This window comes from Salmo trutta, chromosome 28, assembly GCF_901001165.1.
Source record: "Salmo trutta chromosome 28, fSalTru1.1, whole genome shotgun sequence".
Classification (NCBI taxonomy): Eukaryota; Metazoa; Chordata; class Actinopteri; order Salmoniformes; family Salmonidae; genus Salmo; species Salmo trutta.
This window is the reverse complement of record NC_042984.1, coordinates 36,200,173-36,226,157: the sequence shown is the minus strand read 5'-3', so window position 1 is coordinate 36,226,157 and position 25,985 is coordinate 36,200,173. Positions and strand designations below refer to the sequence as shown.

At 43.6% G+C, this 25,985-nt stretch overlaps 1 protein-coding gene across 4 annotated transcripts in view; it reads left to right on the top strand.

Moving 5' to 3' along the window:
• Nucleotides 1-25,985, top strand: part of fgd (faciogenital dysplasia) — a 95,266-nt gene that overhangs the window by 62,768 nt on the left and 6,513 nt on the right. Inside the window, exons 1-17 of one of the 4 annotated variants that reach the window (XM_029719843.1) lie at nt 3,591-3,703; nt 9,933-10,097; nt 11,103-11,304; nt 11,688-12,348; nt 14,552-14,641; nt 16,627-16,763; nt 19,164-19,320; nt 19,456-19,594; nt 20,741-20,799; nt 21,463-21,609; nt 21,745-21,849; nt 21,983-22,062; nt 22,206-22,236; nt 23,689-23,793; nt 24,525-24,578; nt 25,335-25,430; nt 25,597-25,731. In XM_029719843.1, coding sequence (XP_029575703.1) covers nt 11,740-12,348; nt 14,552-14,641; nt 16,627-16,763; nt 19,164-19,320; nt 19,456-19,594; nt 20,741-20,799; nt 21,463-21,609; nt 21,745-21,849; nt 21,983-22,062; nt 22,206-22,236; nt 23,689-23,793; nt 24,525-24,578; nt 25,335-25,430; nt 25,597-25,731 — 1,944 coding nt within the window. In that variant the 5' untranslated portion in view covers nt 3,591-3,703; nt 9,933-10,097; nt 11,103-11,304; nt 11,688-11,739. Of the gene's footprint in view, nt 1-3,590; nt 3,704-9,932; nt 10,098-10,618; nt 11,305-11,687; nt 12,349-14,551; nt 14,642-16,626; nt 16,764-19,163; nt 19,321-19,455; nt 19,595-20,740; nt 20,800-21,462; nt 21,610-21,744; nt 21,850-21,982; nt 22,063-22,205; nt 22,237-23,688; nt 23,794-24,524; nt 24,579-25,334; nt 25,431-25,596; nt 25,732-25,985 lie in introns of those variants that run through there. The other 3 variants (XM_029719841.1, XM_029719839.1, XM_029719842.1) reach the window with 3 other exon arrangements.

Genomic DNA, 25,985 nt, shown 5'->3' with positions numbered 1-25,985 from the left:
TTGCCAGAGATGTTCATTTCTCTACCATAAGCCACCTCCAACGTCGTTTTAGAGAATTTGGCAGTAGGTCGAACCAGCCTCACAACCACAGACCACGTGTAACCATGCACAGATACACTGTGACATGATCCTAAGGCCCATTGTTGTGCCATTCTTCCGCCACCATCACCTTGTGTTTCAGCATGATAATACAAGGCCCCATGTCGCAAGGTTCTTTACACAATTCCCGGAGACTGAAAATGTCCCAGTTATTCCAAGGCCTGCATGTTCAACAGTCATGTCACCCATTGAGCATGTTTGGGATGCTCTGTATTGACGTGTACGACAGCGTGTTCCAGATCCCTACAATATCCAGCAACTTCGGACAGCTATTGAAGAGTGTTGGGACAACATTCCACAGGCCACAATCAACAGCCTGATCAACTCTATGCAAAGGAGATGTGTCGCACTGCATGAGGCAAATGTTGGTCATACCAGATACTGACTGATCCACGCCCCTACGTTTCTTTTAAGGTATATGTGACTAACAGATGCATATCTGTATTCCCAGTCATGTAAAATCAATATATTATGGCCTAATTAATTTATTTCAATTGACTTATTTCCTCATATGAACTGTAACTATTTTAGTTTGTTACATGTTGCATTTATATTTTTGATTAGTGTATTTACAGTATTTCAATCAATGTGTTTTCCATTGTCTATCTGTGTATCTCTGTATCTCTGTGTGTCTCTGTGTGTCTCTGTGTGTCTCTGTGTGCCTCTGTGTGCCTCTGTGTGTGTATTTCCATGTGTTTTCCAGTCTCTCTCTCTCTCTCTCTCTCTCTCTCTCTCTCTCTCTCTCTCTCTCTCTCTCTCTCTCTCTCTCTCTCTGTGTACATGTCTCCTGTGGAGCTCCTTTATGGGGCTCTGTGTGTAATTACGGGGGTTTGACCGTCAGGGGATAAATATCAGAAACACATCAAGGCCAGAGCACTCGTTACTGTCTCAGAGTTGCAGAAAGGAAAGAGAGATGGATAGAGAGAGACGTATATAGAGAGAGAGAAACCCATTGGATGCCTCTGTCAGCGTAGTGTGGCAGTATGGAGAAGTAGATTGGATGCAATCCACTGTGAGTATGTGTGTCTCTGTGTTAGTCTGTGTGTGTAACACTGCTCTGATCAATGACCATTATAAATCAAAGTGCCATTAGATGAGAGTCTGTTCCAGTCTGTCTCGATATGTCAGGACAACAGACAGCGGGAGGCCATGGTCAGAGAGAAAGGGAGGGCGGGATGAGTTGTAGAGAAAGAGATGTTGGGGAAAAGGGGGACAGAGAGAGGGAAAGATGAATAGAAGGACTGTCTACGAGAGAAGAAGAGGCAGATAAGAGAGCGTAAGAGGGAGATTGTGAGAAAGATATAGAGAGAGACGCGCAGAGAATGACGTACTGACTTACTGAGTGAAGGGGAGAGAGAGAGTGTTGGTAGGTGTGGGGGTAGCTGTGTGATTGGGAGATGGGGCTTGGGGAGTGGTGACTGACGGACGAGACGCTCCCACGTCTGGAGTGATCCATCTCCCAGACAGCACTGGGGCAGGAAGACTTTACTCTAGGGATGGTGGGTAATAAACAACTCCAACAGGGTCGCCTCAGGGGTGGCAGTGATTGGCAGCAGTGTGTGTGTGTGTGTTCAACATTCAGTGTTCAGCAAGAGAAAGGGGGAGGGGAAGAGTGAACATTGTGTTTGAATGTACTTCTCAGTGCATGTGAATGCCTGAGTGTACATGTGCATGCAGGAGATGGGTAAGGATTGTCAATAGAGGTCAAGTCTGAATGGCAAAGCATATATATATTTTTAAACATGGCGCCCTCTCCACTCTCGCTACTCTCTGCAGTAGTATAAATTATTATACCTTTATTTCAACAAGGAACACAGACTGAGACCAAGGTCTCTTTTACAGCTGGGCCCTTCGTATACATGTTTACACACACAGTTTAGACACAATGACTAAGAAATTACACAAGACAAACAAAACAAAACCATCTAAAATGTTCAGCTCTGGCCTGTGACATCAGACTGTCATGCCATAGCTGTTTCTCCTGTGATGGAATCTGAATATGTCACCCATAAAGTTGCATTATATTAGTGTGTCACCTCTGGCACACACACACACACACACAATAAACACACAATACCTTTATGCTTCCATATCCGCAGTCCAAATACTTAGAGTATCAGAATACCTCAGTGTATCCGAACACACACTACCTTACCACTGTCTTAGCGCTAGCAGTACTGCTGTCTTTCAGTTTACTGCTCTCTCTAGTGTTGTTCTGTGCTCTCTGAGTCCATCTCATTCTCTCCTGTTCTCTTCCGACTGGTGTGTGGCGATGACATCACCATCTCCACTCTCAAGGAACAGGCAAGTGAGTCAACAGCTTGCCTAAGAGACGCAATCCTTTGCCTGTCCATAATGATGGTGTATGGTCATTGATGAGTTGGCCTTCTAAGTCAGGTCGTCCTGGCAACCCGCTGCTCCCCAGGGCATGGTTGTCCTTGGAAGCAAATTGTTGTATTTCTCTGTTCCTCATCATGATTGGAGCTTAGAAGAGGAAATCCACTTCTCTATTCTCTCGTGTGTGTTTATTAAATTGCGGTTAAATGCATTCTCATAATTACAGAATGTTAATCTAATCTCTCCCTCTGTGAGCAATTGTATTAGTTTACTCGGTTTGTGTCAAACATTGTTTAGTGCCTGTTTGTCCTTTAGTTGTTTGCTATGTTCTGATCAAGGTTATTATTGTTTTGTGTTTTTTATATTTGTTTTTTGTTTCTATTCGTTTTTAGATTTGATTAGAAATTCTGTTTAGTTTCAGTTCGTTTTCAGACCTGATTTGGATTTCCCATTGAAACCCATTTCCCATTTTTGCCCAAAGTATAGAAGAACAAAACACTAAAACTGAACATAATTCATGATGGTTTTGTTAATTCTTTTTTTTCAGTTTACTAAATAGTTTTTTCGTGATTAGTTTTAGGTTACTATAATAACCTTGGTTCTGATTAGTCATTTCCCTCTTTTTAATCACGTGCGTGTGCACATAACTATACCACTCTGACATTCTGAGCAGGACCTGACGGAGTGTGTAAAGTATCAGACAGAGGTTCATATCTTTCCCATAAACTTTGTGTTCATGCAGTGTGTGGACCGTCATTGTTGTCGTGTTTGATCTAGGCTCCTGCCCTTTACAGTCGCACAGACAGGGGTAATAAGGAAATCTGTTTACCTCCTGTTGCCATAACTGTCAATCTGCATGTGTGTGGTTACTATTCAAATGTGTCTGTTTCTGTGAAGTGCAGACACACATACACACTCGTCAGCTGGGCACGGGGACAGGTGTGTAGGGCAGGTTTTGCAGGTGCAGTTAGACTAAAGCACACCTAACTACAGATGTGTGTTATTCAGGAATGAGTTTTAGGGTGCTCCAGGGTGTGTGTGTGCAGGGAGCTGGCACAGAGAGCTTTTATACACACACACACACACGCACGCACACACACACACACACACACACACACACACACATACAGCCACACACACACACACACACACACACTGGGAGAATATGAGTTACTTTGTTGGCCAAGGAAGGTGTGTTGGATTTTCCTATTGAAATGGTTCACTGGATTCTTGGTATCTAAGGAATGGCAGAATATTCAACGAGACGGTAGCTTTTTCTTTCTTGTTCTTGTCTTTTGTTGTCTTTAACACTCCTAAAAAAAGAAAAGTCTGGCTTTCAGGTTTAGGTCGTTGTTCAATTTAACGACCTTTAGTCTTTAAGACCTTTGGAAATGTTTGAGTTTTCAGTATCGTATAGAGGTGTAGTATAATTGGGAGTGTTGTGTTGAGTTTTAAGTGGGTGTTGTGTAGAGTTGTGAGGGTTGTGTAGAGTTGTATAGTTGTGTAGAGTTGTATAAAGTTGTATAAAGGTGAGTTGAGTGTTATGTAGAGTTGTGAGTGTTTTGTATAGTTGTGTAGAGTTGTATACAGTGGTATGAAGTTGTATAGAGTTGTATAAAGGTGAGTTGAGTGTTATGTAGAGTTGTATAGTTTTGTAGAGTTGTATACAGTGGTATAGAGTTGTATAAAGGTGAGTTGAGTGTTATGTAGAGTTGTAGAGTTGTGAGTGTTGTGTAGAGTTGTATAGTTGTGTAGAGTTGTATACAGTGGTATAAAGTTGTATAGAGTTGTATAAAGGTGAGTTGAGTGTTGTGTACAGTGGTATAAAGTTGTATAGAGTTGTATAAAGGTGAGTTGAGTGTTGTGTAGAGTTGTTTACAGTGGTATAAAGTTGTATAGAGTTCTATAAAGGTGAGTTGAGTGTTATGTAGAGTTGTATAGTTGTGTAGAGTTGTATACAGCGGTATAAAGTTGTATAGAGTTGTATAAAGGTGAGTTGAGTGTTGTGTAGAGTTGTATACAGTGGTATAAAGTTGTATAGAGTTCTATAAAGGTGAGTTGAGTGTTATGTAGAGTTGTAGAGTTGTATACAGTGGTATAGAGTTGTATAAAGGTGAGTTGAGTGTTATGTAGAGTTGTATACAGCGGTATACAGTTGTATAGAGTTGTATAAAGGTGAGTTGAGTGTTATGTAGAGTTGTATACAGTGGCATAAAGTTGTATAGAGTTGTATAAAGGTGAGTTGAGTGTTATGTAGAGTTGTATACAGCGGTATACAGTTGTATAGAGTTGTATAAAGGTGAGTTGAGTGTTGTGTAGAGTTGTATACAGTGGTATAAAGTTGTATAGAGTTGTATAAAGGTGAGTTGAGTGTTATGTAGAGTTGTAGAGTTGTATACAGCGGTATACAGTTGTATAGAGTTGTATAAAGGTGAGTTGAGTGTTATGTAGAGTTGTATACAGTGGCATAAAGTTGTATAGAGTTGTATAAAGGTGAGTTGAGTGTTATGTAGAGTTGTATACAGTGGCATAAAGTTGTATAGAGTTGTATAAAGGTGAGTTGAGTGTTATGTAGAGTTGTATAGTTGTGTAGAGTTGTATACAGCGGTATAAAGTTGTATAGAGTTGTATAAAGGTGAGTTGAGTGATGTGTAGAGTTGTATACAGTGGTATAAAGTTGTATAAAGGTGAGTTGAGTGTTATGTAGAGTTGTATACAGCGGTATACAGTTGTATAGAGTTGTATAAAGGTGAGTTGAGTGTTGTGTAGAGTTGTATACAGTGGTATAAAGTTGTATAGAGTTGTATAAAGGTGAGTTGAGTGTTATGTAGAGTTGTAGAGTTGTATACAGCGGTATACAGTTGTATAGAGTTGTATAAAGGTGAGTTGAGTGTTATGTAGAGTTGTATACAGTGGCATAAAGTTGTATAGAGTTGTATAAAGGTGAGTTGAGTGTTATGTAGAGTTGTATACAGTGGCATAAAGTTGTATAGAGTTGTATAAAGGTGAGTTGAGTGTTATGTAGAGTTGTATAGTTGTGTAGAGTTGTATACAGCGGTATAAAGTTGTATAGAGTTGTATAAAGGTGAGTTGAGTGATGTGTAGAGTTGTATACAGTGGTATAAAGTTGTATAAAGGTGAGTTGAGTGTTATGTAGAGTTGTATACAGCGGTATAAAGTTGTATAGAGTTGTATAAAGGTGAGTTGAGTGTTGTGTAGAGTTGTATACAGTGGTATAAAGTTGTATAGAGTTGTATAAAGGTGAGTTGAGTGTTATGTAGGGTTGTATAGTTGTGTAGAGTTGTATACAGCGGTATAGAGTTGTATAAAGGTGAGTTCAGTGTTATGTAGAGTTGAGTTAAGTAGATGTAGTTCCTCTCGGTGCTGTGTCATCAAGTTCCAGTTTACTGTTAGGATGTTTGATCTGCGGGCCAGATTTCACTGTCTTCGGTAACCATGACTATGGAATGTTTCCATATGCCAGACCCCTATGGCACCATCGGTCTCATTAGTGTCTGTCTGCTACAGACTGTTTGTTTTTCCCAAGACCTGACCTGTGTCTAGAGTCAAAGAGTTTCTCAGTGGTTTAGCTGGACAATGTCAGAGTAGATAGATGTTGCCCCTAACCACTTGCTCTAATTTCATCCCCTAATGGTTAAGGTTAGGATCGAGCGTAGAAAAGCTGATCCCAGAGTCTGTTTTACGATGTTAAAGACACCAATTATTTTTGATGAATGGCGGAAATCAGCTTTCCTCTATAGGAGACTGTAGGATGTTATTTACTCTACACTGTAACAGAAAACTGTAATTTATACGATAATTCTAGGAATTATCAACAGTAAAAAGAACTGAAATGTTTTACTGCAGCATACTATAAATTATTGTGCATTGTGGGAAAAGTGCTGTATTTCAAATGGTACTGTAATTCTACCCCACAGAATACAGTAACGTATCCTTGGAGAGTGAAAAATCAATTTGACCAATAGTGGGTTCATAGTATTGTTGTTTCTGGCTCATTAACATATTTTCAGCCATGCCTTGTAAGAGGCTATATTTGTTGCACCCGTGAGTGAGAATTCTGTACCTATTTAACTTCTATGTGGTTAAAGTACCCCATCAATTTAAAATGTATAGGGGACAGGTTGGAAGGGCAACTACTCTTAAACCTTAAATGGTTGAGCATTATGCCATGCCGTTTTGGTATTTTTGCCCTTTCACTGCCAGTCCGGAAGGCTTTATTACGGCTTCTAGAAATGCAAGTAATATAAAACACCAAAAATGAATTAATATCCCGTAATGTGTAAACACTTTACCTAGCAGCCAACCTGCCTACACCATCCCTTGTAAAATACCGTAATTTCCGGACTATTAAGCGCACCTGAATATAAGCCGCACCCACTGAATTAAAATTGTATTTTTTTTTTAACATAAATAAGCCGCACATGTCTATAAGCCGCAGGTGCCTACCGGTACATTGAAACATATGAACTTTACACAGGCTTTAACGAAACGGCTTGTAACAAAAATAAATAGGCTTTAACGAAACACGGCTTGTAACAAAAATAAATAGGCTTTAACGAAACACGGCTTGTAACACAAATAAATAGGCTTTAACGAAACATGGCTTGTAACAAAAAAGAAAAAATTTGCAGTAAACAGAAGCCCTTCTCCTGTGCACTGAAACCATCTCCTTCGGTGTCGGAGTTGAATAGCCTCAGAATTGCTTCATCCGATATTGGATCGTTTTCATTGTCGCTCTCGTCACTTTCATCCGGAGGCAAATCCCCCGCTGAGCCCTCTTCAACATGCAGCAGTCCAGCCTTTCGAAACCCGTCGATGATAGTGGATTTTTTGACAATGCTCCACGCTGTCAGGACCCACTGGCAGACTTGACCATAAGTTGCTCTTCGCATGCGGCCCGTTTTAGTGAAGGATTTCTCCCCACTTGTCATCCAAGCCTCCCACTGAACACGGAGCGCCACCTTAAATGCACGATTTACACTGATGTCGAGTGGCTGCAAATACTTTGTTGTGCCCCCAGGAATCAGGGTGACAAAATGACTACCGTAATCAGAATGATGGGAAGTTTGAGAGCGCTCGATTTAATCTAAACAGTAAACAAAAAAGTTGTTTGACCTTAACCCGTTCGGCAATTTCATTGGTCTAATGAAAGCTTCATGCCGCCAAAAAACTGAGCACGTCACAGAATGTGTTTTTTTGGAGAGAAAAATGTGAAAGCTGGAAAAATCCATATATTAGCCGCGTCATTGTTTAAGCCGTGACATTCAAAGCCTGGGAAAAAAGTTGCGGCTTATAGTCCGGAAATTACGGTACTGTGAAATCATACCCCTCCCCTCAATGAATTTCATTCATCCATTCATTAATTCTGATTAAGGTAGAATTAGCTTTTTTACATTATAATACAATATTTTACTTGCTTTGGTACCGTATGTATAATACAGTAGATGTACAGCTGCCTGTAAATTACTGTCAAATTTACGGTAACCCCTTTACAGTGTATAGTCAATTTCTGTTGCAACGGTAGTAAGGTGAGAGCTGGAACTGGGCTATATTTTAGGATTTGCTACTGTACATCTATTGACCCAGTTACTGCACGTATTATTGGCTGTGTATTACAGATACTGTTTATGTCTGAAGTGAAAATATGTGTCTTTCACAGATGTATGTAAACTCTCTTTCTCTCTGTCTCCCTCTGTGGTTTGGTAAAATTGTATAACATGGTGGGAAAGCCAGCCTTCAGCAGGGCCTCATGTGGGCAGACAGCGTAGCAGGACTTATTGCAGACTCACAGAGCTCTGCCTTCCGTGACTGAAGCTGCAGGCTGAAGCTGGGCTGGAAAACACCAAATTAGACATGGAAGCGCTCCTCAGGGGTCTCACTACCATCTCCGAACCAATCCTTTGGAGATGCGTGTGGAGTGAATAGATACAGCCCCTAAGCCTGCATGAGATAGAGCAATGTGGATGTTAGTTTACATAGCCATTATCATAATGTACTGCCGGGGTTATCGTTGACGTCTAATGGACAACCACATCCGATAACACACAGCCAGTCTAAACAAAGGCTGTGATAAGGGCCCTTGGAACAAAGACATAGCAGTACTTAGACACACACACACACACACACACACAGGCACACACACATAGACACACATACAGTACACAGGAACACACACATAGGCACAGTAATACATAAGTACACACACACACACACACACACACACACACACACACACACATAGGCGTACACACAAACGCACAGACACAGAGTGTTGGGCCAGTAACCAAAAAATCGCTGGTTTGAATCCCAGAGCCAACTAGGTGAAAAATCTGCCGTTGAGCCCTTAACCCTAATTTCTCCTGTAAATCACTTTGGATAAGAGCGTCTGCTAAACTGTGAACTGTATACTGTGGAAATACTGTAAACACACACTTCCCCCTCTTTCAATGCAAACACAAACCATACATTATGTGACCCTACCAACATATTGCACAAGACAGCACTCATTACAAAGTCCACACTTCAATTCACTTGACTGGATTTCACAAAGCCCCTATAGGCATCACATGATTGGAATCACTGACAGACAATTCCCTGATGTAACTAGCTAGCTGCTAAAGGTCTCATTGTCCCACTGTTTGTAGTTCTGTTGAGTGGGTTATGATTCGCTTTTACAGGGACACACACGCTCACACACTTTCTCAAAAAGCCTGATATCACAGACATACAGAGAGAAAGTAAGACACACACATACACAGGCCAGTATCACTCCCAGACAGTCTGAAAGGATAGAGGATCAGGATATAGAGATGTATTAAATATAGGCAGGCCTATCAAAGAGCTCTCTGTAGACTCGTTGAGGCGGAAGCCTCACCTCTCTCTCCCCTGGCCTGGTGTCAGGATTGATGCAGGGGCTGTCTGCTCCCTCTCTGGTTCCTCTCTGCTCCATCTCTGGTTCCTCTCTGGTTCCTCTCTGCTCCATCTCTGGTTCCTTCTGCTCACTGCAGCATGACAAAGGCATTGGGGTGAAGGTCGTTTGTTCACCTCCTACTGTTACAGTAACACACTGCACTGCACCACTCAGGTGGACTGGGGCTGGGACTGTATAGAACTGCATCAGTCAGTTCTGTTTGGACTGGGGCTGAAGCTGCTGGGTATTTGGTCTCAGCCATGACTCTTTCGTGCTGTCTCTTTATAGGCAAAGTAATACTGCACTCTTAGAAAAGAAGGTGCTATCTAGAACCAAAAAGGGTTATTTGGGTGTCCCAACAGGAGAACCCTTTGAAGAACCCCTTTTGGTTCCAGGTAGAACCCTTTACACAAAGAGTTCTACCTGGAACCAAAAGGATTCTCCTTTTTCGAAATCCTTATATCTAAGAGTGTGTGTTGCTTCCGAACAGGTTGCGTTCCTGCATGTTGTGTGAATGGAAGTAATGCACTCAGTCAATCTAATATATTCTCTCTCTCTCTCTCAGACCTCCCTCCCTCCTCTCTACAGTGCCAGTGTGGATCGGTGGACTTCCTGTGTTCCCCGCGGCTGGCGAAGAAAGACCTGCCCCCTCCCAGACAATGTCACGTCCGGCCTGCCGTAAAGCCCCGCCCCCAGCCCACAGCCACACCCACCTCTCAGAAACCTCAAGGTACACTGTTGGTTTATCACCATTTTCAGCACTACTACTAGTTGTTTATAATATCAATATTGTCATTATCATTGACTAAGAGTGTTGGTACAATATAAAACCTTGTGTTTATCAGCCTAAACCCAGAGTTTTACCTGGTCAGGTCACCCATTCACACGCAACAGTATTTATCCCACAAACGCATCAGTCAGATAGACACATGGATGGCTCTAAATATAACTCCTTGTTAGTCCTACCATTGCCTCATGCTATCTGCCTGTTGATGCATAAGTTTAATTTCCACACGATACACCCTGCCATTCTCTACTGTGCTGTAGCTGCACACACACACAATCAGAGAGGAAGGAAGCAGAGGCACCTTACACAGAGAGAGCTGAGGCAGAGATACCTGCTTCCTCATTCAGCCCTAATGCAATACCAAGAACACAGCAAAGACTGGCCTAAATAAATGATATAGAGAAAGCCTACTGTCCTCTAAATGCATTCTGCAGTAACCATGTTTTAAGAACATGTAGCTAGCCAAACAGTAGTATTTTAGCTTCTGATAGCGTGGGCGGCCATTTGTGCAGTCTGTTTCTGGACCACGCTCGGCCTGTAATTTGTGCGACTGCGTGTGAATGTTTTTTCTTTCTCTGTCTGTGAAACCACAGTGACTTAGACACACTCATCTCCGCATCCTGTTCTGAAATCAGGAAGCTGTCTTAGCTCTGTGAAGCACGATCAGAACCGTCTCCTGCGCTGCATTCGAGAACCTACTCTCAGAGTTTAGCGATTATATGGTGTGTTTTGTGGTGGTATTTGGACTGTGGTTTTGTAATTTGTAGGAGGTAGCAGCAGCAGCCATCTGGAATACAGTAATGGAGGCTTTCTCTCTCGGAACTCAACGGGGCACTTGAAACAGGACTCTTTCCGTGGTTACGCCAGTGACCTGACTTCGTCTCTCTCTTTTTCTCTCTTTCCTTCTTCCTCCCTCCATCACCCCTCTTCCTGGACCTGGACCTGCAGTGCCCCCTAAACCCCCCTTCCTGCTGGTCCTCGGACAGGACAAGAAGCCCAAGAGGATTCCCCCAGCCCCCTCCAGGCCTCTGCCTGCCCCTCCACCTCCACCCAAACCACGGCCCAGCCAGACACCACCTGGCCTGGCCACACAGTCTCAGAGAGAGGCCCAGAGCGTGGGGCTGCTCATCGAGAGGTTTGAGAACTCCAGGTACTGTACTGTACTGTCCTGCAGGGGGTAGGGTATTCCACAAGGTGCTCTTGCCCTGTTGATGCATCAGAGGAGTGTTTTGTGCATGTGTTTGTGTGTAAAAAAACTGGAGGTGTGACACACATCATTATATTTTGTTGGATGATTTATGATGTGGGTATTGTTATACACTATGAGTAGGACTTTGAATGTTTTGCACGGAATACACACTCTCTTACCCTCTGTCACGTAATACACACTCTGTTTTTCTGATGTTACCCAACCTGTGTTTCACACTTCTGTCTGTGGGAATGTTAGGCTCTGGTGGTGTGTTGTGGTTTCAGCCCAACCAAGACTGAAACTGAGAGGTTTAATTTCACAAGTGTTTATTTTTTATATCCCAGGGTTCCAATTCTTGGCGTCCCTCCGAGGAATCAGCTCCACTTGTGCCTGAGTATGGACGCAACATCCAAAACCACAACTCGCTCTGCCCCTGACCCCACAGCACATGCCCCTTCAGGGTCAGCAGGAGCAAAGGACTCTGGGGAACCCTCCCCCGCCGACAAACTTGCTCTTATCGTCTCGGAGCAGACTGATGAGGTCACCGAGCTGAGGGAACTTTCGTGCCTGGCCTCACTCCGCATTGACGGCCCCGGCGACATTCATTTGGACTCTACAGAGGACGACCTCAACGTCGTCCATGGCGATCGAGTTGGTTGCCTTGACAACACGGAGAGGGAGGAGAGAGACTCTTCCCATGAGCTCCAGGACAATCCGGACTCACAGTCCTCGGAGCAGAACGGAAACGGGAAGATTCCCAACCGGGACAGCGGGATTGACAGCCCATCGTGCGCAGCAGAGGGCGAGGTGTTCCCCAACGAGGACGCCATCGACGAGGAGGAGCGCTACGACAGCGTCACGGAGACAGAGACTAGCGTGTCCTGCTGCGTAACACTGGGCAACAAGCGTGACTCCACGCAGGACGAGGACAGTGACCTGGATGAAGTCAGCAGTGGCGAGACAGAGGGAGGGGAGAAGGCGGACACACACACAGAGGTACACAGGGTGAGTCACACACACATTCTAATCAATCTCCTTAGTCCCTAGTTCAGCAACTGTAACTTGTCTTTCTATTGTTATCTGTGTCAGTTTCAGGCTGTCTAGACTCAGGTGTTTTGTTATGGGTATTTGGGCCTACACACACACACACACACACACACACACACACACACACACACACACACACACACACACACACACACACACACACACACACACACTATTTCAGACGCTCAAGTGTGTGTGGTGGTCACAAGCGTCTATGCCATATCTAAAAATGGATGTGCTGTGGGGTGTGGAGGAAAACAGTACCTGCCCAGGGCTGTAACAGGAGCTTGTGACTGCTACTCCTAGAGGACAGACAGAAACAAAACTGCGCTCAGCTCAGCTACTGTTTCCACCATTGATCTGTGTGAGAGTGATACCGACACCTCCAAAAGAGAACTTCGCATCATACCGGTATTCATGAACCCCCTGACAGAAAAATACTGTCTATTTATTGAAATAAAAGGATGGCGGGAAGGTCAAGAAACATCAGACAAAAATAGGGAGAGGGAGAAAAGGAGGTCGAGAAAAAATAGAGAGGCAGAAAAGTGAGAGCGTGTAATGAAAATGAGTGTGTGAAAGAGAAAGAGACAGGATGGGTGTGTGAGTGGGAGCTGAAACTCTGGTTAGAGTTGTTGTGTGTTGGCACAGTACAGTCAGTTTTTATCCCCTCAGCATTGTTATAATGGGGCAAAGCCCGACACACCCTGTACCTAGGCACCACACCAAACACACATGAGCACACACAGACACACATACGCCCTGAATTGGCAGCCAACACCCTTTGCCTCATGTGGAAGGGATCTCTGGTATCCTATGTTTCCTGATATCAGCATTACTGCCCAGAGGAAAGGTGAGTGTGGATGGGTTTGAGGGAACAGTGCCACTTCTCTGACACTAATAGCTGACATGTTGATCGTTTTTTAATGACACTGCTGTCGCAGAGGATGTGGGTTTTGGGGATGCACATTGAAACAGGAAAAGAAAGAAATCTATTCTCTTCTTTCAGTCTTTAGCATAGTCTGCTACAGAAATAGATTAGACATATTGTTTGTATGTGTATGTGAGTGTATTCAAGTGTGTGTGTCATGCTTACAGTATGTGAATGTGTGTTTGTTTGTGGACATATCTCTCTACTGTACACTCTTAGAAAAAAGGGTTCCAAAAGGGTTATTCAGCTGTCCACATAGGAGAACCCCTTTTGGTTCCAGGTATAACCCTTTTGGGTTTCATGTAGAACCCTCTGTGGAAAGGGTGGAACCCAAAAGGATAAAACCCAAAAGGGTTGCACCTGGAACCAAAGGGACCCAAACTTTTTCACTTGTATTGCTTTCGTTTTCGCTGTCAATTGTTTGTCAGAGTTGTTTTGTACTGTATGAATTTGTTGTTTACTAATGTTGTGAGGCTTTTCTGCCACCAGGTGGAATACTTGAAATACTTGAAAGAGAAAAGGGTTCTACCTGGACCCAAAAAGGGTTCTTTAAATGGTCCCCCTATGGGGACAGGTGAAGAACCCTTTTAGGTTCCACATAGCACCTTTTTTTCTAAGAGTGTATGTTTCACAATTTCCTCCAATTTCCTGATTTTGTGCGTGCATGTGATTGTGTACCGGACAGCTGTTGCAAAACACAATGTCACAATGTAGTACACCCTCCCTTTCTGAAGACTGGTCTCAGTCTCATGTCACAGGAATGTCATTTCATCCATTAAGTTAATTGCTGTTCCTGAAGTAGTCAAACTGAATACACATCCGCAGCACCTTACATGTCATCTCAGCTCCACTAGTAAACACAGTATTGGTGACTTAACTCAGCTCTCAGTAAAGCAGCGCTGACTGCCGATTGTTACAACATGCACTGACAAATTATGAGGTTGGCCCAGTTTCATTCAAAAACCGAGATGAAAAGAGCACATGCGGACATCCCCATTTAAGACCACTTTTATCTTATATGTAATCACTGCTTAGAGTTTGGTTGCTTTCACCAACAGGCCCAGTTCAACTAATATGTTTTGTGTTAATGTTGCTGATATTCTCTCTCAAAGGTCATAGGCCCAGAGGCATATGTTTAATGGATGATACAGGTCTAATGTAGGTTTGTGTAGGGAGTGTATTCTATATGGTATGCTATGGTTCTGACTGTTTTTGTCCTCTTCTCTCCCTCAGTACTCAGAGACCCAGAGGTTACTGAACATCGCCAGAGAGCTCCTTCACACTGAGGAGGCCTATGTCAAAAGACTCAACCTCCTAGACCAGGTATACACACACTCACACACAGTGGGTTGTGTACTCTGAAAAACACAACCACACGCAAAGGACGTCAGACTGCTTGCTTAGAGAGTACCACTTCTTCCCGATTCGGCACATACTTGGCTTGAACCTGGGGCCTCGGCTTCATTAACACACGTTACCGTTCTCCCTCAAGCGCCTCTACCAGTCGCTAGCTCTTGAGTGTCGCAAATGTGGACACTTAAGGCTGAGGAGTAAGTTTCACACATCTCAATGTGCTACACATACACACCAAGTCATGGTAAAACACATACAGTGCATTCGGAAAGTATCCGGACCCCTTCCCTTTCTCCACATTTTGTTACGTTACAGCCTTATTCTAAAATGGATTTAATAATTTTTTTCCTCATCAATCAACACACAATGCCCCATAAGGACAAAGTGAAAACAGGTTTTTGGACATTTTTGGAAATGTATTAAAATATAGAACATATATAACATTTCTGCTACATTGACGGTCCCCAAGAACACAATAGTCTTCATCATTCTTAAATGGAAGAAGTTTAGAACCACAAACTCTTCCTAGAGCTGGCCGCCCGACCAAACTGAGAAATCAGGGGAGAAGGTCCTTGGTCAGGGAGTTGACCAAGAACCCGATGGTCACTCTGACAGAGCTCCAGAGTTCCTCTGTGGAGATGGGAGAACCTTCCAGAAGGACAACCATCTCTGCAGCACTCCACCAATCAGGCCTTTATAGTAGACGGAAGACACTCCTCAGTAAAAGGCACATGACAGCCCGCTAGGAGTTTGCCGAAAGGCACCTAAAGGACTCTCAAAAAGTTCAATGAATCTTGCTTCTCAGGTCTGATGAAACGAACATTGAACTTTTTGGCCTGAATGACAGTGAAGCCTAGTGGTGGCAGCATTCTGTGGGGAAGTTTTTCAGCTGTAGGGACTGGGAGACTAGTCAGGATCAAGGGAAAGATGAACGGAGTAAAGTACAGAGAGATTCTTGATGATGAAAACCTGTTCCAGAGCGCTCAGGACCTCAGACTGGGATGAAGGTTCACCTTCCAACAGAACAACAACCCTAAGCACACAGCCAAGACAACACAGGAGTGGCTTCGGGACAAGTCTCTGAATGTCCTTGAGTGACCCAGCCAGAGCTTGGACTTGAACCCGATCGAACATGTCTGGAGAGACCTGTGCAGCTACGCTCCCAATCCAACCTGACAGAGCTTGAGAGGATCTGCAGAGATGCATGGGAGAAACTCCCCAAATACAGGTGTGTCAAGCTTGAAGCGTCATACCCAAGAAGACTCAATGGCTGTAATCGCTGCCAAAGGTGCTTCAACAAAGTTCTGTGTAAATGGTATGAATGCTTATGTAAATGTGATATTTCAGTTTTGTATTTTTTATACATTTGCAAACATTTATAAAAATCAGTTTTTTCTTTGTCATTATTGGGTGTGTATATTTATGAGGGGAAAACACTATTTAATCAATTTTAGAATAAGGCTGTAACGTAACAAAATGGTGAAAAAGTCAAGGGGTCTGAATACTTTCCGAATTCACTGTCCTTAATGAAGGCCTACTCCTCCCATATTAGGCCATATTCATATTGTTTTATATCTGGTGTGAGATATACATATTTGTTGTTGAAGTTGACCGTCACATACATGACTACAGACAAAAGGATATGTGCTGGCACAGACAGTAGGCTAATCTCAGAGCTGCTTCCTGTTTTTGTCAAGCCTCTGCTCCCTCACATTGGTACCGTTTGTCACGGAAACTCAGGTGCACGCAGGCCTGTGGTTGGGTGACTGACAGGGAGGTGAAAGGTCATGGACCTGATGATGACAGACAGATCTAACCACCATACACATCCCCCTATAAAAAAAGATTAGTCGATCAAAGAGCCCATCGTTTGTTATATCATTTATAGTAATGTAGTTAGTAATGTTACTGTGTGTTTAATATCATTTCTATCATTATTCTCCTGTTGTTTGTAGGTATTTTGCACTAAGCTGACTGAAGCTGGAATCCCTCAGGACGTGATAACGGGGATCTTCTCCAACATATCCTCCATCTACTGCTTTCACCACAAGTTCCTGCTCCCTGAGCTCAAGACACGCATCACTGGAGAATGGTGAGGAGACCAGGGACAATGCGAAATGGTTACTTACAAGCCCTTAACCAACAATGCAGATATAAGAAAATAGAGTTAAGGAAATATTTACTAAATAAACTATTTACTAAATAAACTTGAAGTCAGAAGTTTACATACACTTGGGTTGGAGTCATTAAAACTTTCATCCACTCCACAAAATTCTTGTTAACAAACTATAGTTGTGCATGACACAAGTAATTTTTCCAACAATTGTTTACAGACAGATTATTTCACTTATAATTCAGTGTATCACAATTCCAGTGGGTCAGAAGTTTACATATACTTAGTTGACTGTGCCTTTTAACAGCTTGGAAAATTCCAGCTAATGATGTTATGGCTTTAGAAGCTTCTGATAGGCTAATTGACATAATTTGAGTCAATTGGAGGTGTACCTGTGGATGTATTTAAAGGCCAACCTTTAAACTCAGTGCCTCTTTGCTTGACATCATGGGAAAATCAAAAGAAATCAGGCAAGACCTCAGAAAAAAATGGTAGACCTCCACAAGTCTGGTTCATCCTTGGGAGCAATTTCCAAATGCTTGAAGGTACCACGTTCCTCTGTACAAACAGTACGCAAGTATATACACCATGGGACCACGCAGCGTCATACCGCTCAGGAAGGAGTCTCGTTCTGTCTCCTAGAGATGAACGTACTTTGGTGGGAAAAGTGCAAATCAATCCCAGAACAATAGTAAAGGACCTTGTGGAGATGCTGGAGGAAACAGGTACAAAAGTATCTATATCCACAGTAAAACGAGTCCTATATCGACATAACCTGAAAGGCTGCTCAGCAAGGAAGAAGCCACCGCTCCAAAACCGCCATAAAAAAGCCAGACTACGGTTTGCAACTGCACATGGGGACAAAGACCGTAGTTTTTGGAGAAATGTCCTCTGGTCTGATGAAACAAAAATAGAACTGCTTGTCCATAATGATCATTGTTATGTTTGGAGGAAAAAGGGGGAGGCTTGCAAGCCGAAGAACACCATCCCAACCGTGAAGCACAGGGGTTGGCAGCATCATGTTGTGGGGGTGCTTTGCTGCAGGAGGGACTGGTGCACTTCACAAAATAGATGGCATCATGAGGAAAATTTTGTGGATATATTGAAGCAACATCTCAAGACATCAATCAGGAAGTTAAAGCTTGGTCGTAAATGGGTCTTCCAAATGGACAATGACTCCAAACATACTTCCAAAGTTGTGGCAAAATGGCTTAAGGACAACAAAGTCAATGTATTGGAGTGGCCATCACAAAGCCCTGACCTTAATCCGATAGAAAGTTTGTGGGCAGAACTGAAAAAGCGAGTGCGAGCAAGGAGGCCTACAAACCTGACTCAGTTACACCAGCTCTGTCAGGAGGAATGGGCCAAAATTCACTGAACTTATTGTTGGAAGCTTGTGGAAGGCTACCTGAAACGTTTGACCCAAGTTAAACAATTTAAAGGCAATGCTACCAAATACTAATTGAGTGTATGTAAACTTCTGACCCACTGGGAATGTGATGAAAGGAATAAAAGCTGAAATAAATCATTCTCTACTATTATTCTGACATTTCACATTCTTAAAATAAAGTGATGATCCTAACTGACCTAAAACAAATGTCAGGAATTTATGTCAGGAGTTTAAATGTATTTGGCTAAGGTGTATGTAAACTTCCGACTTCAACTATATATATATATATTAAAATAAAGTAAGGGCCTCCCGAGTGGCTCTGGGGTCTAAGGCACTGTATCGCAGTGCTATCTGTGCCACTAGAGATTCTGGGTTCGAGTCCAGGCTCTGTCGCAGCCAGCTGCGACCAGGAGACCCATGGGGTGGCACACAATTGGCCCAGCGTCGCCCGGCTTAGGGGAGGGTTTGGCCGGCAGGGAGGTTCTTCTCCCAGTGTGGCGCACGGCTCTTGACCTTCACCTCTCCTCAGTCCGTATGGGAGTTGCAGCGATGGGGCAACACTGTAACTACCGATTGGGGAGAAAAAGGGGTAAAAAAAATATTAAAATAAAAAAGTAACACAATGTTGGTGTGCCAGGCTGGTAGAATGGGGGCATTATCCACCTGTCTTCATCTGCTGGGAGTAAATTTACCAAAAGTGTGTGTGCCAACGCTAGTCTCTCTCTGTCTAGAGATTATTGTTTCATAGAAATGATGTAGAGGGATTCCACCTGTCGCCTTCTGCGCACATTAAACAGTAAATGTACTGTAGGTTACTATTTCTGTGAATTCCATATTGTAATTTTACATTGAATGGAATGTGTACTGCAAGTATACTCTAAGTTCAGAGTACAGTACAAAAATAGACATGGAAATCTACCATGAGTTTTTTTGTTGAATTTCTTTGAGAGTTTTAAGCCCTATGAGCGGGTGTGTGTTCTGTGTGTTAGGGACTCAAACCCACGTATTGGAGACATCCTCCAGAAGCTGGCTCCATTTATGAAGATGTACGGAGAGTACGTGAAGAACTTTGACCGTGCTATGGACCTGGTCAATACATGGAGCCAGCGGTCATCACAGTTCAAGAGTGTGGTCCAGAACATACAAGTAGGTGGCATCTCTCCCACAGAATCAATATGGTAACGTATGCTGTTGTTATCTGTGCGTTAAAGTGTGGTGTACCTACAGTATGTTTACAGTACTGTATGTGTAACTGTGTTGCTGTGTGTTCTATCCCTACAGAAGCAGGATGTGTGTGGGAACCTGACTCTCCAGCACCACATGTTGGAGCCTGTGCAGAGGATTCCGCGCTATGAGCTCCTGCTCAAGGACTATCTAAAGAAACTGCCTGATGATGCACTGGACAGGAAGGACACGGAGAGTATGTCTGTCTGCCTTCCTGTCCGTCCGTCTGTTTGTCTGTACCTACACACTGATCACCCACTCATTACCTGTCTGTCTGTCTGTCCGTCTGTCTGTTTGTCTGTATCTACACACTGATCACCCACTCATTACCTGTATGTATGTTTGTCTCTCTGTCTGTTTGTCCCTCACTACCATTCCTAAACTAGGACCGATACTAGCCACTCTACAAGCTCCATGTCTTGTGACCTTACCATAACCTTGTACTGTACATTGTCCCTGTTTGAAGTAATGTCTAGGTAAAGCCTGCATAATCCACCGCGGTGTGTCAGGACTCTCCTACGACTGGTCATGTAGAGGGGAACGTCAGCTCTGTTTATGTAGTTCATGACTTTAATGCAGTGTGTGTTAATGTGTGTGTGTTTAATGTAGAATGTGCGTCTCTGATGTTGGGTAATGTACATGGTAGGAGAGGTCTACCACTCTCCCTGTCTGTGTAACACAAACATTGTATATGTTTGATGCATGGTCATTTACAGTAGGCCCATAGTCTGATGATGCACAGGCTGGCTGCAGTGAAAGGTTGGACACTGACCTATTTGTCACAGTATTCAATTCAATTCAATTACTAAGAGTCGTATATACAATGAGGATACAAAACATTAGGAACACCTGCTCTTTCCATGACATAGACTGACCAGGTGAATCCAGGTGAAAGCTATGATCCCTTATTGATGTTGTTATTCAGAAGGTGGATGGGCAAGACAAAATATTTAAGTGCCTTTGAACGTGGTATGGTATTAGGTGTCAGGGGCCCCAGTTTGAGTGTGTCAAGAACTGCAACGCTGCTGGGTTGTTCACGCTCAACTGTTTCCCGCATGTATCAAGAATGGTCAACCACCAAAAGTACATTCAGCCAACTTGACACAAATGTGGGAAGCTTTGGAGTCAACATCGGCCAGCATCCTTGTGGAACGCTTTCAACACCTTGTAGAGTCCATGCCCCAACGAATTGAGGCTGTTCTGAGGGCAAAAGGGGGTGCAAACTCCTAATGTTTTATGCACTCAGTGTATAAACAGTGAGTGTTTCAAATGTGTAGGGCTGATGCATGGTTATGTAGAGTTGCTGCAGACAGGTCTAACACTGTCTGTGTGTGTTTTATAGAAGCACTGGAACTCATATCCACAGCAGCCAACCACTCCAATGCTGCCATCAGGAAAATGGTAAGATTATGTTTTTTTCTGCTTGGAGCCCTCTCTGTTCCCTCCATATGTGAATCTCTCTGACATACTTCTCCTACTTTTCAATGGTTTTCATGATGGTGGTGTTGTAGTACACAACAGTGTGGGAAGGAGGGAGAGAGTTTTGATTGATTGATTTTATTTGACAATTTAAAAACACAATACAACCACAAACGTGGATACAACGCATTTAAACATGTGTTGATGATTTAAAAAATTGCAATAAACATCACATGGCCTGAATAATGAAACAACTGTGCAAAGACCAAAACACAACACATTTGAATAGTTCCCCAGATGACAGTAGTTACTCTCCTTGGGAATAGCTCGTAGAACTAGCCAGTCAGCGTCCAAACTGCATTAGATGCGATGACTTGCGGGAAGGGAGGGTGCTTCAGTGCAGACAGGATGCTGCCGTTTCCTGCCACTAGTTTCACAGCCTGCAGAAGAGTGAATTCTGTCTCTATGACACACACACACACACACACACAGTCACACTTCTGCCCTCTGGTGTGACTTATCGTGTCTTTTTCTGTCTCAACAGTTTTAGTTCAATAGCTCCTGTTTCCCCTGACTTAAATGAATGTATTATTTTGCTCTGTATGTGTGTGTTTCACATTGTTCCTTATCCTTGATGTTCCTCAGGAGAAGATGAACAAACTGCTGCAGGTCTATGAGAGACTGGGGGGAGAGGAGGACATCGTGAACCCAGCCAACGAGCTCATCAAAGAGGGACACATCAAGAAGATGTCTGCCAAGAATGGGACGGCCCAGGACCGATACCTCTACCTGGTAAGTGGCAGAAGGAGTTGGAATGAAGAGAATGTGTAGGAATGGGACTATATCAAAGTGCGTGTGTGTATTCATGTGTCTATTTAATGTGTATTCTCATCCTTTGTCCCTTCTCTCTGCGTGTCCGTGCTGCAGTTCAACAACATGGTGCTGTACTGCGTTCCCAAGCTGAGGCTGATGGGGCAGAAGTTCAGTGTGAGAGAGAGGATCGACATCGCTGGGATGGAGGTCAGGAAGGAGGTAACGGAAGCCGCTCATCTTCTCTTCTCTTGTTACTTATTTTCCTTCCATTCTGAATGGGTGACGCGTAGAAGGGACATTGCTCTTTAGTATCTCAGAGGTAAAGTGGCACTGTTCTCCTCTGCGGCTTCAGGTGCAAGAGAACGTGAAGCAGAACCTCCCTCACACGTTTGCCATCATCGGCAAGCAGCGCTCACTAGAGCTACAGGCCAGGTAAGAACTATGGGGCAATTACATGGGAGAACTGTAGAACTGTGCCTTTTGTAACAGAAACACAACATTTCAGGCACAGCAGTAACTCATAGAAGTATTAATAGCTATAGTGCTGTTGTTGAAACATTCCCTCTGTTTTTCAGGACAGCTGAGGAAAAAGAAGACTGGATACAGGTCAGGAATACCAGACCAACACTAATATGGAATGGGTTTTATAGGGGATTTGTGTATTAGGAACAGTATTCGTATTACTGCGGCTTTCCTCCACTCTGCCATACTGAGTTGGGAAATTGTTTCCTCTCGTTAAGCTGCTATTTAAAGCTAATTTAGCCCATTAAAGCTAACTAAAGCTGGTTAAAAGGGCTCATAGGCTGGAGGGGAGGAGTGTGAGCCAGGCAGGGGGTCTGGGAGTGTGTGGAAAGGAGTGGAAGGGCCCTTCAGCAATCTGAAGGACACAGAGGAATGTGTGGCGTCTCAAGACTTTGGAGAGGGCTGCACAAAGATTGTGCATACCCAGAGTCTATTATTCACACATGAATACAGTGCTCACTACACACACACACACATACACACACACACCCACACACACACACTTTGTTAGTGCAGTAGAGAGGCCAGTCTCTGACACAGACCACTGGGCTGGACCAGAGGTCCCTGATACATTTGTCCCTCTTAAGTCATGGCTGATGTCATCTCTGTACAACAGGGTCAGTCCAGACGACAACAATGTCTCTCTCTTTGTTCTCCTCTCTTTGTATTTGTATTTATTATGGATCCCCATTAGCTGCTGCCGAAGCAGCAGCTACTCTTCCTGGGGTCCAGCAAAATTAAGGCAGTTTATACAATTTTTTAACATTTTAATACATTCACAGATTTCACAACACACTGTGTGACCTCAGGCCCCTACTCCACCACTACCACATATCTACAGTACTAAATCCATGTGTATGTATAGTACGTATGTTATCGTATGTGTGTGTGTGCATGTGTCTGTGCCAATTTTGTGTTGCTTCACAGTCCCTGCTGTTCCATAAGGTGTTTTTTTAATCTTTTTAAATCAAATTTTACTGCTTGCGTCAGTTACTTGATGTGGAATAGAATTCCATGTAGTCATGGCTCTATGTAGTACTGTGTGCCTCCCATAGTCTGTGCTGGACTTGGGGACTGTGAAAAGACCTCTTGTGGCATGTCTTGTGGGGTATGCATGGGTGTCCGAGCTGTGTGCCAGTAGTTTAGAAAGACAGCTCGGTGCATTCAACATGTCAATACCTCTCATTAATAAAAGTAGTGATGAAGTCAATCTCTCCTCCACTTTCAGCCAGGAGAGACTGACATGCATATTATTAATATTAGCTCTCTTTAACTCAGACAGGCAGAGGCCCTCTCTCTCCCTCTCTCTCCCTGTCTCTCCATCTCTCTCTCCCTCTGTCTCTCTATCGCTCTCCTAGGGGGCTGTAGATTGTTGTAGAATTTCTCCCATTGTAAAATCTGTGACTTCACTGCCTCTTGACTTTTAAAGTAAACCAGTTAAGAATATTTTAACTGTCTGAAACTGTTAATGGCTTATCTCCTTCTCTCCCCTCCATTTTCTCCTGTTTCCCTCTCCCCCATCCCTTCCACTTCCAGGTGATCCTGGCCACCATAGAGAAGCACAAGCAGAACAGTGAGACCTTTAACAAAGCCTTCAATAGTTCCTTCTCCAGGGACGAAGACCACCTGCCAGACTCACCGGTCAGTCAGTCTGTCTGTGTTTTTTTCTTTCTCTCTGTCAAGCCATGCGTAAACCAGCACTATGCATTTATATATCAATATGAAAGCACTATGGCTTTGTCAGAAAGTGTGTTACAGTCAGGTCTTTGTCTGACAAAGCACCTATCCTCACACAACACGCGCACACACACACACAGCCGTGTGTGTCACGTGTCCCTCACTGCAGACATTGATAGACACACAAATAAGCTCTTACTTAACTCACACATACACACACAAACACACAAACATGTATACTTATGAAGGAGCTCTTTATTCAGTTGCACACCCACACAAACGAACACACACACTGTCATGGTCTGTCTTTAGTTCCCCGGCACTCTCTCATGACCTAATAGGGGAAGCCCCCATGCACACTGTACAAAAATCTCTTCTGAATCTCCACTGACCCACTTTGGGCTGTCTGGACCTGGACACAGGCCAAAGTAGGAACACATGCCAGGCCTATTGTCTGTCTCTGAGGCATGGCTGCCATCTAGTGGGGATAAACACACACAGCAGCTTTAGGTAATATTCAGAGGCTGATGGTCCCATTCTCTGGCAATGTGTGAGAGAGCTTTGTTAGTGATATGTTGACACCTGAAATTAAGTGCTAGCCATGTAATAACAATGGATGTACAATGTAACTCATACATCTCTCCCAGGGTTAAATATGTCACTCTGATCAGGTATTCATGTTCTTCTCTTCTCAGGGTCCCTGGAGCAACACATCCGTAGACTCAGACAGTGAAAGACTGCAAGAAAGGGTAGGTGTCAAATGTCCTAATACAATACATTTCCTCAGGCTCTGTTGCCTAATGCTGTTATGTTACTGACTCTGCTTTCGATTAGAAGAGAATGTATCTTTCTTTGCTACAGTATGAATGGCATCACCCCACATAATAATAGAAACCATACAATGGGCAATATAATGTGAATACATTGTACCATGAATGACTGAGTTCATAACCAGAAGTACATTGATCTCTCCTATTCTAAAGCCTGGATGTCTGTCTGTGTTTGAGGTAGCAAGACAATGGTAGTATTACAATGGTAGTGGATCTATAATCCACACAGTAGGCTGCAGAGAGGTATAAATAGTAAGTTGTCTTCTCTATGGGGATAGCATCACTAGCTCACTCTCTAGTAGCAGTGAGGGGTGTCTGTGGAGAGATGAGACACGATCAGGGGGTGAATTTCACACACCCTCCCACAATGCAAATGTGCTAAATGGCTGGTGGTGCTATCGATGCCCCAGTCTGAGAGAGCAGAGGGAGGGGCTTCGATTTTCACTTTTTGGTTATAGAGGAAGATGTTGGGAGTGGGAGAGAAAAAATAGGGTAGATAACAGAGGGAGTGTGGAAATGGCAAGATAGAGAGAGAGAAAGGGCCCTCGTAGTCCCCTTCATCCAACTATTTCAGGCCAGGGTTACTTAGGTAACACAAAGATGTATTGAGACAAGATGACCTTGTGATTGGACAGATCTTGATACATTGTTTGTATGTGTTTCTCTGTTTTCCAGAAAAGTTCCAAGAAGAAGGAAAAAGAGACATGTAAAGGATGCAACGAGAGCTTCAACTTTACCAAGCGCAAGCACCACTGCAAAGCCTGTGGAGCGGTGAGCACAGAGAGGGAGAGGAGGTTGGGGGCTGGAACAGTTAGTGCCAGGATGCTGCATTTTCATCAGTGGATGTCCTGTATAATTGATTTTCAGTTGTCTAAATATAGATTTTTTTCTCTCCATTCCTCCCTCTTCCTCTTTCGCTCTTCCCCTCCCTCTGCAGGCCATCTGTGGTAAATGCTCTAAGATGTTGGAGAATAAGACATGTCGTGTGTGTCCTGAGTGCTTCGAGACTAGCCATGGCCCTGAGGGGCCTGCAGGGGCCCCAGTAGAACTGAAGAGGAAAGCTACAGCCGAGGTGAGGCCCGACTCTCAGCTTACGCTATAGAAAAGAGTAGAATATAACTTAATTTAAACAAATTTTCCATCCAGAGACTTCCTTTTCTCTTCCCCTCACAAACATCATAAGACAATCAAACATCATACTTATTGTTGTTGAGAAGCTAGCATGGACAGGCTGCACAGAGTGGACTCCCAGCAGAGCAGGTCTGAGGAAGGGAGTTGGAGTATGGAGGTTGGCAGCGGACACACTATCTCAGTTCCAGCCTCTGG